At 39.3% G+C, this 15,940-nt stretch overlaps 1 protein-coding gene across 1 annotated transcript in view; it reads right to left on the minus strand.

Annotated features, from left to right (window-relative positions):
- Nucleotides 1-10,226: 10,226 nt before the first annotated feature.
- CCDC68 (coiled-coil domain containing 68) overlaps nt 10,227-15,940 on the minus strand; it is a 51,846-nt gene continuing 46,132 nt past the window's right edge. Inside the window, exons 10-11 of the mRNA XM_056138341.1 lie at nt 14,540-14,616; nt 10,227-10,642 (exon numbers count right to left, since the gene is read on the minus strand). Of these exons, the coding sequence (XP_055994316.1) occupies nt 10,585-10,642; nt 14,540-14,616 (135 nt within the window). The 3' untranslated portion in view covers nt 10,227-10,584. The remainder of the gene's footprint in view (nt 10,643-14,539; nt 14,617-15,940) is intronic.

Genomic DNA, 15,940 nt, shown 5'->3' on the forward strand with positions numbered 1-15,940 from the left:
AAAATTATCACAGTGGAGACAGAACACTAATCTTAGTACAAATATTAGAAGCCATAAGAGTATAATCAACTTAAGGTCATAGTATTTGATTGAGAAATGTTTAATATATTTTAAATGATTTTCAAAAATAAGTTGTTTTATTTTGTATGTCATTTAAATTTCTTTCAAGGAGTCCGGTTATATTCTAAACAGCATAGTAAAACTTGGTCAAAATTCTTTTTGTAAAAATAGGGCTTTTGTGTCTAAAGTCCTGTAAAGAAAACTGTGTCTGAAATTATTTTTTAAAAGGGGAACTATCCTGCTTTATATGTCAAAGATATACAGTGTTTCAACTGAACACTCCAGTGCTTCACTGTATCCTGATTTTTAAGTGACATTATCCTAGTTTTTAGGCTAAGCACGTTTGATTGTTTTGTCTGTCATCTACATGGATGTTTTGTCTAGTGCTGTGAATGTAACCTGAAACTTTAGACATGGAGCTTTCATTCTCTGTGCCCCTAAAGACTGTGCTGCCTGACAAACACTGTCCCGTCAGGTCATTCTTTTCTTGTACCAAAGTTCTAGTGTTTTCAGAAATTACTGCATCCGATGATTTTGTGGTGTTTGGGGTTTCAACACTATGATTGAGAACTGTATTTCAGTTACTGCTTCTGCACACTTTTCAAATAAAAATGCATTTTTATCAATGAGATCATGTCCTAGAGCAGCCTTCTTCTTGGGATGCAGGTGAACATGGAGAGGATGGGGAACACTTAAATAAAATTTATATCAATATGGATCTAGGATCACATTACAAATAGTCTCCATTCATAACTGGGAAATAAGTTATTTTGATTCATTCAAGCGATTTTCATTCATCTCTCCGGACTTTCTCATTTGTTTTTATTTAATAACTGGAATTTGCTAAGCACATTTTCTAATAATTTTGAATGCTAAATTGATTCAATTAGCAAGTAGCACTCGGAGATGATGTGTGATACATAAGTACCTTCATATATTATAAGCCACTTTTTCCCCATAATAAAATGTTGAGACCGGGGCTGGTGAAAGGATGAATGTTCAAAGCCAATTCATGACCTCATGGTATTCTTTTAAATGTTCATTTGCCAAGGCTGCTTTGTTCCCAGAGTTCTCCCACCATATGCTACTTAAATAGCCTTTGCCAAAATAATGATGAGTTTTTAATTTAAAGACAGCTCTCTGCAAGTAAGTAAATCTTTGGCACTGTTCTCTCAACCTTCCTCCTGGTAGCAGTCATGGGGTTTTACACAGCCAGAATGTTCTATCCCTTGGGTTCATCTTAAGTGATTCAAGGTAAGTCAGTAGGGATTTGCCTTTCCTGGTGGTTTCATGGGACTTTTAAATAGTCACGCTGAGAATAAAATAATAAGACCATTTAGTTAGCTCTGGGTGCACTGATAGAATTCTTCTTTCTTAAAACTATGTATGTTATTTATTTTGTTCACAATTTCTCTATGCCAAGAACCAAGAAAGATTTCATTTTTTTAGTATGGGTTAAAACTTGTAGAGAAAGAATAGCTGTAACCAGAGTATGACACTGCTGTTCTCTGAGAAATTTAGTGACTTGCGATATGATTTAGGACTATCATTTAGTGATGGGCTTAGGGCATTTGCCTTGCATGCAGCCAGCCCGGCCAAGCCAGGTTTGATTTTTCCGCCCGTCTCGGAGAGCCCGGCAAGTTACCGAGAGTATCTCACCCGCGTGGCAAAGCCTGGCAAGCTACCTGTGACGTATTCAATATGCCAAACACAGTAACAAGTCTCAAAAAAAATGGAGATGTTACTGGGCCCGCTCGAGCAAATCAATGAACAATGGGAGGACAGTGACAGTGACAGTGACATTTAGTGACATGTAATGGAAAAGACACATGAAGGAAGCCAGGATTTAGGAAGCCAGCCCACTCATTCTCCTTGGATGAGGCTATGTGATAGGCCTGTGATGATAATCAGATTTTTTTAAATTATGGTAGATTTAGACCATCATTTAGGTCTCTGGACACGCCTACCTGGCTCCCAGAGCTTGCACGCTGTGATTGCTGGCATTCCATCTACCTTTGGCTAAATATTACCTTCAAAAAGAGAGGTCTGATTTAAAATTGCTATTCAATTTAAATGTCCATTCTACAGTTATCCTGGCCGAAATGTTCACCCAATTTGAACTTTCAGCACAGTCTTCCCTGAATAGAGTCTGAGAACTGTCTTCTACGTTATTTTCTAACGATTTTATCTGTGCATATTAATAAAAACATATTTCCATGAAAGTGGCAGAGTTTTTTTTTTCTATTACAGGCATCTCTCTCCTCTCTCCCACTAGAGTCCCAGCCTCTAGAACAGTGCCTACTAATAGGCACATTCCATAAATATTTGTTCAAAGAAGACATGAATTACTCCTCGGTATAAAACTGACTAGCTGGTCTAGAACAGTGGTAACTTTAAAATGCTTTTACTAATTTATTGAAGCAAATATTTAAATTACACATTTTGTTACTTTCTGGGAAGCCTTTCCAAAAGGTGCTCAGGGGCCCGGGGCCTCTCCCTGGGTTCTGGGCTTAGCAGGCTGCCAGTTCAATGTGAAGGTCCAAGAATATAGTGATACTTGGATCTGTGATATTAAGGACCACCCAGTTCACTTAGCAGAATATAGAGACCTCCGACATCACCCCTGACAGTGCCTATAGGACACTACATAGTGATGCTTAGGGGCATGGTGGTGCCAAGTATTAAACAGAGATTGGCCACATGCAAGGCATGTGCTCCAGCCCAATAAGTCAGATACAATTTATCAGCATTATGGTACATAATCACAAAAGCGTGCCCCTGTGAACATACTGAACATTTCTGCTACCCCCAAATGCTTCTCCAAACCCTATTTCCCCACTGAAATCTTTCTTCACTAAATAAAATGGTTTGGCAAATATCCACAGGTATTTTACAGTATTTGTCTGAGGTATTCCAAAGTTTGAATGTGCTGTGGTGTGTTCACTCATTACTTTGGAGATAGAAGTTTGGGCCCGCTTGGTGATACTAATTGGCCATTCTTGGTCTCTATGTTCTGGAATGATCCTGGCATTGCCCTGGGGATCCTAGGAGGTACCAGGGATTTGGACCATGGTCAGCTGGGTAGAAAGGAAGTGCCTTAACCCTTATTTATTTCTCAGGCCATATTCACCTATTCTTATACTAATGGGTATTTGTACTTAAATTTGGTATTTGTATTTGTACTAAATTTGTGTATTTGTATTTAAATAAAGTGACTTAAAAATTCATGTATGGAATTGAAAGAGCTACGCTTGGAGGATCACGTTTCACTGAAATGAGAGAAAGAATCCAGAGTTCCGACCTCTGTCGACGATCAAGAATCAGGGACTCTGTCTCATTTGCCAAGTTGTCAAAAATCAGATGGGCTGGTCACATAATGAGATTTAGAGAGGACCGCTGGACTAGACCCGTTACTGACTGGATTCCACGGAACGTCAAAAGACCGCGTGGCCGCCCACCTACCAGATGGTCAGACTTCTTCATCAAGATCATGAACGATTGGTTTGAGGCTCTTCATGTTCCTAGAACGAACAGATGCCATTGGGCTACACTAGCACGCGACAGGGACAAATGGAGATGTTACTGGTATCCGCTCGAGCAAATCAACGATTAACAGGGAAGTCAAGTGATCAAGTGATCAAGTGATCTTTATGTAAAACTTTTTTCCACTTGGGTAAAATTAGTGAATAAAAAGTTTGGGTCATAGGGAGATATTTTTAACTTTAAGAAATAGGCCTTTTGTTTATGTTTTTAAAATAATGCGGGTAAGGCTGGAAAGATCGTATAGTAGGTAAGATGTTTGCCATGCACGTGGCTGACCAAAGTTTGATTTGTAAAATCCCAAATGGTTCTCCAAGCACAGCCTGAAGTGACCCCTGAGTGCAGAGCTTGAAGTAAGCCCTAAGCACAGCTGGACATGGTCCAAAACAAAACAAAATAGTGGTGCCACTAAAAATAATTTGTTGAATCACCATGAGTTAGACCATCACAATGCTATTCATTATTGAGTTCCAGTCATACAGTGTTCCAACACCCATGTCTCTACCAGTGTACATTTCCCAGAACCAGTGTTCCCAGTTTCCCTCCCATTATGCCCCCCCAACTTCCTCCTAGTAGTAATACCATTTTTGCACTTCAACCTGTGGTATATGAGAAGTCAATTGCTCCATACTCAGTGTAGCCAGACCTTTAAATTATAGCTATTCTAATGGGCCTCTGGTAGCACTGATTTTAATTGGCATTTACCTAGTAACAATGTATCATATTTAATATATATGTAGCACTGTAGCACTGTTCTCCCGTTGTTCATCCATTTGCTGAGTGGGCTCCAGTAACATCTCCATTGTGAGACTTGTTGATACTGTTTTTAGCATATCGAATACATCAGAGGGAGCTTGCCAGGCTCTGCTGTGTGGGCAGGATACTCTCGGTAGATTGCTCGGTTCTCCAAGAGGGACAGAGGAATCGAACCCAGGTTGGGCGCTTGCAAGGCAAACGCCCTACCCACTGTGCTATTGCTCCAGCCCAATATATATGTAGTAACTTGTATATCTTCTTTTGTGAAATGACTCTCCAATCCTACATTTTGTTGGATGATGATGCTGAGAAGGAGGAAGATAATCATAATCACTGTCACTGTCCTCCCGTTGTTCATCAATTTGCTCGAGCGGGCCCAGTAACGTCTCCATTGTGATAATTGTTACTGTGTTTGGCATATCGAATACATCACAGGTAGCTTGCCTGGCTTTGGCGTGTGTGGCAAGATACTCTCGGTAGCTTGCCGGGCTCTCCAAGAGGAGTAGAGGAATCGAACCAGGCTGGGCCGGGCTGGCTGCGCGCAAAGCAAACACCCTACCGCTGTGCTATCGATTCCTCCACCCCTCTCAAAGAACCCGGCAAGCTACCGAGAGTATCTTGCCTGCACGGCAAAGCCTGGGAAGCTACCCGTGACGTATTCTAAATCACAATCATATGAAGTTTTCTTTTAATGTATATATTCTGGGTATAACTACTATATGTGATGTGAATATTTTCTCCCCTTCTTTGTGTGTGTTTAATGGAATATTTCTCCCCTTCTTTGTGTGTGTTTAATGGTGTCTTTCACAGAGCAAAATATTTGAATTTTATCTAGTCTTTTTTCTTTTATGGCTTGCATCCTTTTATTTCATTTTTTAAAATTTTTTATTAGTGAATCACCATGAGGTACAGTTACAGACTTACAAACTTTCATGCTTGTATTTCAGTCATACAATGCTGAGTACCCATCCCTCCACCTGTGCCCATTCTCCACCACCAGTGATCCCAGTATCCCTTTCAACCCCCACACCTCATTCTCCCCACCCCACCCCACCCCACCTCTGTGGCAGGGCATTCCTTTTTTTCTATCTCTAATTTTGGGTGTTGTGGTTTGCAATAGAGGTATTGAGTGGCCATCGTGTTTGATCTAGGCCCTACTTTCATCACACATCTCCCATCCCAAGCAGGTCTTCCAACCACACTTTTATTTTGATTATTTTGAAAGGGAGAATTATAGAATGATCTTTATTGTGTGTGGGATTTAGAGACACACAGTGAAGTAATAACAAAGGCCAAAGAACTGGGGTTAGTCATAGAATCAAGTTGGGGAGGGGTTTGAATGTAAGGGGTGCTTGGGACTTGGTAGAGGGAAGTGGGTATTCTGGTAGTGTTGAAATGAAATATGTATGAAATTATCATTGATGGTACTGTAAACTCCAGCATTTAAATAACGATTGAAAATAAACAAACACTGTCCTCCTGTTTTTCATTGACTTGTTTGAGCGGGCCCAATAACGTCTCCATTTTTTGAGACTTGTTGTTACTTTGTTTGGCATATTGACAGGTAGCTTGCCAGGTTTTGCCACGCAGGCGAGATACTCTTGGTAGCTTGCTCGGCTCTCCAAGAGGGGGGTAGGAATCAAACCCGGCTAGGCACAAGGCAACTGCCCTACCGCTGTGCTATCGCTCCAGCCCAATAACGATTAAAAAATTAAAATAAATAAATAATATAAAAATTTTTTTGAAAGAATAAAGTTGGAGATGACATTTAGAACCTATACTAATGTGTTTTATGTAAAAAGTTCGATTCCTTTTTAATTAAAGCACTGTGATTTACAGTTATTACTAGTCGGGTTTTAGATATACGATGTTCAGGATTCCCACATCAGAGTCAACTTGCATCCACCCATGTTCCCATACCCCACCTCAGCCCCCAACCCTGCCCTTTTTACAGACACGTTTCTTTAGTCCGGTTGTTAAAGTTTGGGTCTCATGATTTTGGTGTTGCTGACTCTGTGGTCTGGATATTTAGCTCTATTATTCCTTAACTCCACCGATGTGCCTGAATCCCCTTGTCTCCTGTCCCCTGTCGCTTCTCATCTGTTTCTACTTTGCCTCCAATCCATTCTATTTCTTTTATTTTTTTTCTTAAATTTTTATTAGTGAAACACCATGAGGTACAGTTGTAGACTTACAAATTTTTGTGCTTGGGTTTCAGTTATACAATGATCGAATACCCATCCCTCCACCAGTGCCCATTCTCCACCCCCACCAGTCCCAGTATCCCTCCCTCCCCCCATCCCCCCATCCCCCCCTACCTCTGTGGCAGGGCATTCCCTTTTGTTATCTTTCTCCTTTTGAGTGCTGTGGTTTGCAAAAGAGACATTGAGTGGCAATCTTGTTCAGTCTATAGTCTACTCTCATCACGCATTTCCCATCCTGAGAGGAACCTCCCAACAAGGGGTGATCCTTTTAGAACCAAGAGTCTTGTCTACTTGCAAAGATAATGGACTGCTTTCTCCTAGAAATGTTAGCATTTTGTATATAACAAAGAATATAATTATTGATACAGGGATATTATCCACCATATTGGCTTATTGTCCATTTGGTGAATTGCTGCTTTTTGTGGGAAGAGAGAATTCTGTTCATTATTTCCCTTGTTGATATTTTTAAGTATTTCTGATACCATTTGGAGCACTTTTCTCCCTTCATTAAATAGCCTTGAGTCAATCCCCTACTAGTATATTTATGACTTCTTTCTATCCATTATAGGTGTGGTTATCTTTTCTGTAAAATCATGTTTAATATGTTGGGTTTTGTATTTTTTTAATAGAATAGAATCATTTTCTCTTCTTTTCTCTTTGGATATGACTTTTGGGCCACATCCTGCTATACTCGGAGGCAGCTCCCTGCAGTGCTTAAGGGACTGTGTGGTGCTTGAGATCTAACCTGGGCCTCCTGCATGCAAAGTGTACACTTGGACCATTAAACTATCTCTCCAGTCTCTGGTTTGCTTTTCTGTTTGTCTGCTTGTTTCTACTTGGTTTGTGTTTTGAGACCACACCCAACAGTGTTCAGGGCTTACTCAGGGATCGTTCCCGGCAAGGCTCAGGGGAACATATGGGGTGCCAGCAAGCAAACCTGACTGACTGCATGCTCGACAAACGCTGTACCCCCTGTACTATCTCTCTAGCCCAGGTGTGTGTTTTTTAGCCTTGTAATTTTTACCTTATCATCTTTTATTAGTTAATATTGATGAAATATTTTGTATTTAGCTAATAAATTTTATTATCCCATGTAATAATTTTTTATCACTTAGAAATGTTTGTTTAAAAAGAATTTTGGGGTCAGAGGATAGTACAGTGGGTGAGGCATCTTCTTAGCACATGACTGACCTGGATTTGATCCCTGGCAACTCATACGGCTCCCTGAGCCCCAGGTATGCTCAAAGAAACTGGCATTTCAAATGATAAAGATTGAAATAAAATTAGAGAGACAGGGCATATATGAAAAATAAGTGATGCTGTTGATTTACTTAAGAGATAATTTTGTATTTGAAAAAGTTTAGGTCATTTTTAGGCTTCCACAATTGCTAATCTTAGTCTTTGTAGACATTCCAAAGTGCCCATTCCAAAGTGAACCTGCAGACCACAAGATCAGGAGATCAGGTCCTACCTTCTTGTTCAAAACTTAATATAGTGAAACAAAAGTACAATACAATAGTATCATTCACTTTTAAGTTTATTACAACTTAAACATTATTCTATTTTTCCCATGTTGGAGAAGCCCGTGTTCTCTCTAGAATGTGTATATATATATCTCTTTGTCTTCCCTCCCACTTCTCTAAGTAAATTTCTTAAAATAAAATGGTTTCAATTCACAAAGATAATTTTTATAACACATTGTTCTGATGGGAATCACTTAAGCTCTTAGGTGTGTTACATAGTCAAAAGCCTCATATATATTATAATCCAGCATGGTGATTGAGGAGGAATCTAAGAGGTCTTTAATGAATGGTGAATTTTCCTATACATTGCAAATGCTTAAGGCATTCATGAGCCTAATTTCCCTACAAATGTGCCTAGCAATATAGTACCCCCAAGTCCTCAAGGTGGCATAAAGTCATGAAAAATAAATGCAATGTAAGTAGAATCATTTTATTTTTTTGGCTTTTTGGGTCACACCCGTCGATGCTCAGGGGTTCCTCCTGGCTCTGCACTCAGGAATTACTCCTGGAGGTGCTCAGGGGACCATATGGGATGCTGGGAATCAAACTCGGGTCAGCCGCGTACAAGGCAAATGCCCTACCCACTGTGCTATTGCTCCAGCCCCAATATAAGTAGATTCTTAGCAGGTAAACTTTTCTTTAGAATTTTTAACATGGATGGTTCAACAGGTGAAAGATCAACTCATCTTAGCAAAATATTTACTTCATTAGTGTTGCTTTTGACTGTTACTCGAAGGATAATGCAGGCAACCACCAGGGAAAATGTTTATTAGAGTATCCAAAGAATATTTTTGTAGATGGGAAATATAAGTGTCAAGTAAACAGAGAGTAGGAATATAAATAGCCATGTCAAAGATTCAAGTGCTTTTTCCATCACTATTAGGCTAGCAAATAACAACAAATTGCTCTATCTGTTTCTATACACTAGAAACTATAAAAAAGGATATTCTTTGAAAGACTGTTAAAGCAATTAATATAGGATACTTAAAATTGTTGCTTATTAAGGCTAGCTGCCTTAAATGTTATTAGATTCTACACCTTAAAACCTAATAAGCAATAAAACAGGAAGCAGGAAATTCATAATGATGCAACATTTCAGGGATTACAGTAGTTTAATACATTTATAAATGCATGATTTCATTTTATCTATAATTACATTTTAATAGTTCATAAATAATACCGATATTTAATATTCTACACTGTAAGGCTTGAAGCATCTTTCCTGAGAAAATTTTCAGAGTTACAAAGCAGAGAAGATGATCAAGACCTAAAGGTAATTTACTCTTTGGAATGACTAAAGTATCCCATATTGATTTACTTGAAATGTGTTTCAATTCCTGAGTATATGTATATATCTCTACAAGTCAGAGTGTGGTGCTAGTCATAGCAACCACAAAATCTACCTTCAGTGAAGGCCTGTATCAGAATTTAGTACCAAAGCCCTCATCATATAATCAAAATTTTATGTACTCAAATCTTTCTGGCTACAGCTAGCAGCTGCTGTTTCTTTGAACCCGTGTGTGTGTTTGTGTGTGTGTTTGTGTGTGTAATTCATGGAAATATTAGTTAACAATATTGCACTATTCAATATTTGACTTTAGAGAACTGAATATTGAAAAGAAAATCAGTCACTAAGGCAGAGTTGCAAAGTTGATGGTGTGAATTTATGCAGAGTTGCTTCTAGCTTCAAGTTTTCATCTCCAGAACAAGTGAAGACCCAGGGATTCCTAAGGTGGAGTGAGGTAGACAGGAATCTATAAACTTAAACTGTTTTGTGGGTTGGGAAAATAGCAAAGGAACTACTTTTACATGACTCATAAAGAGTGACTCTCACCAATAATGTGCCAGGCAATGTATTTATTATGATAAAGCATTTCTTATTATCCAGAGGTCAATTTTAAAATATACCATTTATTCATACATATATACAGTTCTTTTATATGTATATATGTTCTTTTATATGTATATACATAATAAAAAAAACCACTATCAAAAAGTCAAAGTTGGTAATGCTAAACCAGTCTTTTAAGCAAAATATACAAAGAAACATCAGTGTTTTTTAAGTTGAAGCAAAATCCATCTTCCATCGTGAGAAAATGCCTGATTTCTTCATCCATTTAAACATTTTGGAAGGAATTTTTCTTTGAATATGTATTCATCTGATGTTTGGTATTGGGGTTTGGAGCCACATTCAACAGTGCTCAGGGCCACTCCTGACTCTGTGCTCAGGAATCATTCCTGGCAGTGCTCAGGGGACCATATGAGATGCTGGAGATGGAATCTGGGTTGGTTGTGTGCAATGCAAATGACCTATCCAACGGTCTTATCACTCTATCCTCTCATCTTGTTATTTTGAATGATATCTCCCTGAAAAACTATTTATATATAATAATTCTGATTAAATACTGGCATTGACCCATTTTGACATACAAGTTTAGCCTGTTTCGAGGAATAAATAAGATGCACAGAATCTTTCTCATTCATATCTTCAGCCAGTCAGTTCATTTCCGTAGCCTAATCATCATCGAATAGGGAGAAGTACCTTCAGTCTTCAATTCACTGTGGAAAAAACCATGCAATTATCAAAACCCAGCATCACTGCTATCTCTTCATCCACCCAACAGACACAGTAGAATCACATGTGGAAACACTAAACTTGCAAATTCAGCTAGCGATCCTGAGACAAGAATGCAGAGAAGCCGTAGAGTATGTGCCTGTGTTTTGCCATTCCACTCAGTGAAGAGGTGCGCACATACAACAGAGACATGGGATACAAACCACCTATTCCCTCAGGATGTCTTCATTCCCTGGGTTTCTCAGAGCCCGAACTCTCCCTCTCACTGTGTATGCTTCTCGTGTTTAAAATTATGAAATTAAAATTCTAGATGTGTGCATACACAGGAATATCTATCTATATGTACATATATATACACACATATTAAACAACAATGACAACATACACATATACTCATTGAGAAATGTGTATATGTATGTATACATACGTGTGTATATATGTGTGTATACATATACACATATATGTATATGTGTGTATATATCACGAGCACGATCAAAATCGTGCTGTAGATCATTGATTTCCTCGAGCAGGCACCAGTAACATCTCCTTCATCCTAGCTCTTGAGATTTTAGAAAGCGCCATATTCACGGCTCTTTCAGGGTCAGGAGAATGAGACCCATCATTGTTACTGGTTTTTGGCATTTGAGTATGCCATGGGGAGTTTGCCAGACTCTGCGGTGCGGGCAGGATGTTTTCGGTAGCCTGCAGAGTTCTCCAGAGTAAGAACTAGATAATAAGATGTCACGCGGCCGCAGATGTGGTTGCATGCTTCCGGGAGCTGGGTTTTATAGTTTCTGGGTCCTGGCCGTTGATAGGATTACCTGGTGCCGGGGGCAGTTGGTGAGTGTGACGCCTACCTACTGGAATATGGGGGATCTGGGTGGAGGAAGCCCAGTCCCGATCCAAGCAGGCTTGGAGATCTCAGCCCCGGAACCTGCATGCCTGTGTTCCTCTGCTAGCTCCTTCATGTGTGTGGAGAGTGGTCTAAGCATGGCTGTGGCTGGTTCTGGAGGTCTTTGGCTGCTGGAGCTCTGCTTGGGGCAGGGAGGAAAACTCAACCCACCCCCCACCAAGAGGCCCCGGTGAGGACAGCCAGGCACGGGGGCAGGAGACTCTGCGCTGTTCTCTTCTGGGAGCTGGGTTTTATAATCTCTGGGTCTTGGCCATTGATGGGATTACCTGGCGCCGGGGGCAGTTGGTGGGTGTGTATATATGTGTGTATATATGTAAAAAGGTAAAGGCCCTCCCGTTGATCGTCGATTTGCTCGAGCGGGCCCAGTAACGTCTCCATTGGAGACTTTGTTGTTACTGTGTCTGGCATATTGAATACTCTCGGTAGCTTGCCGGGCTCTCCGAGAGGGGTGGAGGAATCGAACTCGGGTCAGCCATGTTGGCCGCGTGTAAGGCGAACGCCCTACCCGCTGTGCTATCGCTCCACCCAAGTAAGTAAAGGCCCTCCCGTTGATCGTCGATTTGCTCGAGCGGGCCCAGTAACGTCTCCATCGGAGACTTTGTTGTTACTGTGTCTGGCATATCGAATACTCTCGGTAGCTTGCCGGGCTCTCCGAGAGGGGCGGAGGAATCGAACTCGGGTCAGCCATGTTGGCTGCGTGCAAGGCAGACGCCCTACCCGCTGTGCTATCGCTCCAGCCCGTGTATATATGTATATACACATATACATATGTATGTATATGTGTATATATACATACATATACATATGTCTCAGTGTGAGTATATGTGTATGTTGTTTTCATTGTTGTCTAATAATGTTCTAATCTTTGGCATGCCACTTCTGATCAACTGAAAATATAGCTAATGTTCTAGTTCACAAGAAAAAAAATTTCCTACTATGAATACAGAGCTATATGTTATGGGTAACTTAAAGATTTGTCAAGGTTAATTTTTAATGTACATTTTTCACAGTAATGGGGACTTTTACATTCTAATGTCTCCTAGAATTATATGCCATTGTATAGCAGTGAGTCCAAATGTATTAAATCATACCATAACTCACATTCTCAAAACAGTCAATAGGTCAAATTTCATTTTCAAACATGAAATTTGATACCATTATATCAATACATCCATAAAGATCATGTTCTGAAAGCCATATTTTCAAGTGTTTCAGTATTTAAATTAAGAAATTTCTTCATTTTATTTCCCCAAGTTACTGGGAGGAATAACAGGCTTTAAAACTAGTAGAGTTTGTACTGTTAATTAATGGCTGCTAAAAAATTAAGAAATAGTACCATGCATAAGGTACTTGCCCTGCACATAATAAATATGAATTTCAACTCCTATCACCGACAGGAGTGATCTCTGAGCACAGATCCAGGAGTATTCCTTGAGCACAACCAGGTATGGCCCCCAAATTAAACAAATTTAAAAAATTGGCCTCAGAAGCCATTCTTTCCAACACAAACCGGTCAATCTCAGCATTTGATGCTGCAGTAGTTCTATGATGGCACAACTCTTCTACGCTCTGTTTATACTTCATTTCCTCCTGATTCAAAAAGAATGAGGTTGGAGGAGGTCTAGAGCAATGATACCTGGTTAGGGACCAAAAAAGTATGACAGGGTCCAGAGATACAGTACAGCGAGTAAAGTGATTGCCTTGTATGCAGCCAAACAGATCTCTATCCCTAGAACCTTACATAGTCCCTCAAGCCTGCCAAGAGTAAGCCCTGGCCACAACCAAATGTGGCCACAACACAATGACAAAAACAGTAAGACCTCCCTGCCAACACTTACAAAGTCATGATGACTTACCATGATAAGTAAGTAAAATTAAACATTTACTTTATTTACCTTGTATTTTTTCTAAACTATCACCATTTCACTTCTTTTTATTTTTTAATACTTCTGGGGTTTAATTTCTCTCCTTGATTAAAATTTAGAGGTCCAGTGGCTCCCAAATTAACAATTGATATCTGAAGGTCCAAAGGTACTAGGAGACTTATTCCTAATAGTTGCATCTTAGTCTCTGTCTCTTTGTAGCATTACAAAATAAAGCACTCTTGCAAGGAATGTTGAAGAAGATGAATTTATGGATATTGCTTAATCATAGTGGGCCTGATTCTCTACCTCAGGCACTGTGCCGAAAACAGTTCCAGAAAATGGTTTCTGCTCTAGCGGGACTATACAGGAAAATTAAAAAGCTTCTGGAACAGTAAGTTTTTAATCACTTTTCAAATGATTCGTGTAATTACAGACTATGTTTTTTAAAGTGTTCATTTTATAGAGTATTATGGAAATCAGATTTGTGTTCGGGACCTTCATTTCTAATGAAATGTCACTTCAAATTCTGCCAACATTAAAATGTGACTTTCATGGTTTCAACTATCATTTCTACTGCTTTAGTGAGCCATTATCAATGCTTGGTTCATTCATTATTAGGTATTTATTGAGGACACTTGTCCTTAGTAGTGCAGGAAATAAAGTGAAACTCAAGGAACTATTCCTGTTCTCTTGACATTTATAATATATTTGATTTGAGATACAGATATGAAAGTTCAAATAAATATAATTTATGAGTTAAATGCCCCTAATGGCACAGAAAATGTGAGCAATAAAAGAACAAGAACTCTAGAGATTATCTCTACTGTTTGGAGAAAGCATTGAAGCCAAGATCAGGTTTGCTTTATTGCATTACTGAAGAACAGAGGTAAAAATTCATGCCTTAACTTGGTTAGTAAGGTGTGTTTGATTCTGAAGATTTGATGGTGGACAGGATCATGCAATTCCTATTCTTATCAAACTGAGAGACAATAAACAAATGATGACCTAAATATTCATCTCACTGCTTCAAGTGGAATACATGTTCACATTTCTGGAAGCTCAACAAGAACATGAAGGCAGAGGGTGAGGTAAAAGCACCTTACCTAGTAGAGACAGCCTTCGACACTTTTGTTTTAGGAGTTTCACACCAAAGTGCCACCTTGGATTTCAGTTCTTTATTCTAAATTTGAAAAAAAATGCAGATATCACTTAGCTAGTAATTGATTAATCACATTCTTAATGCTTCTGATCGGCCCACTTCCTGCACCAATTCTAGGCATGTTTGTTGTTCCAGTTATTCTGCTAGGACATAGAATATAGTCAGGTGAGGATTACTATTATTTCTAAAATTAAATACACACTTAAGACATGCATAATCAGCCAAGGAATTAATTTGCTTTAGTTTTTTGAGTTTATTAATTTAATTAATGTCCTAATGATAAACTTTTTCTAGAAACAAGAGTTAATTATAAAGATCTAGCATATGGCAAGACTTTTGCCAGAAACTTTCTATACATCCTTTTCTTTGCTAAGAATTCAACTCTGTGCAGTAACTGATGTATATTAAAGAAACAAAGCTGCCAAAACCTCAAATCACTTAATTGTCTCAGATACCTCACAGGCAACATTGATATAGATGTGCAGTTTTTACAGGACTCCAGAGTTCAGGGTCTTTTCACTGCAAGATGTTCTTCAGTCACAGGAATTAGCCCAGGCTACTTATATTTTATAAATAAGTAAATGGTAAGCCCCAGAGGTTCAATGATTTCCAGAGGTTCCAAAAAAGTGACAGGGGAAAGAAAATTATTATGAAATTTGTCAACAATCTACCCAACCACTGACACACTTACATACACACTTACATAGTGATGCAGTTTCTGCCATGACAATAGAACAAAGCCAAGGGTAGAAAGAATGGGATAAAGGACAGGGGATGAAGGACAGCAGAGGACTGAATCTTCATTGTGCAGTGTACAGGAGGCAAAACGATGTGCAGGGGATGAGAGACATATGTAAATATAAAATTTTAAAAATAGTAAGGGGAGGTGCTGGGGCAATAGTACAGCGGGTAGGGTGTTTGCCTTGCACACGGATGACCCGGGTTCGATTCCCAGCATCCCATATGGTGCTCTAAGCACTGCCAGGAGTAATTCCTGAATGCAGAGCCAGGAGTAACCCCTGTGCATTGCCAGCTGTGACACAAAAAGCAAAAAAAAAATAGTAAGAGGAGAAAGATGGAAGAAAGTAGATAATGAAGAAAATGTCAGGGAGCATAATTCAGTAGGAAACTAATTACTGCATAGGAATATAATCAGTGAGACTGAACTAATGTGTGATAGTCACATAGTCAGGGAGATTTAATCTGGACTTTGAAGAAAAGGTGAATCAGGCCAGATAGGAAAGGGTGAGAAAGAAAGAGCAAGCAACAGTAAAGTATGGTTCTAGGATAGGTAAAGGTAAAGGTAAAGGCCCTCCCGTTGATCGTCGATTTGCTTGAGCGGGCC

Source organism: Sorex fumeus, unplaced genomic scaffold, assembly GCF_029834395.1.
Source record: "Sorex fumeus unplaced genomic scaffold, SorFum_2.1 ptg000128l, whole genome shotgun sequence".
NCBI lineage: Eukaryota > Metazoa > Chordata > Mammalia > Eulipotyphla > Soricidae > Sorex > Sorex fumeus.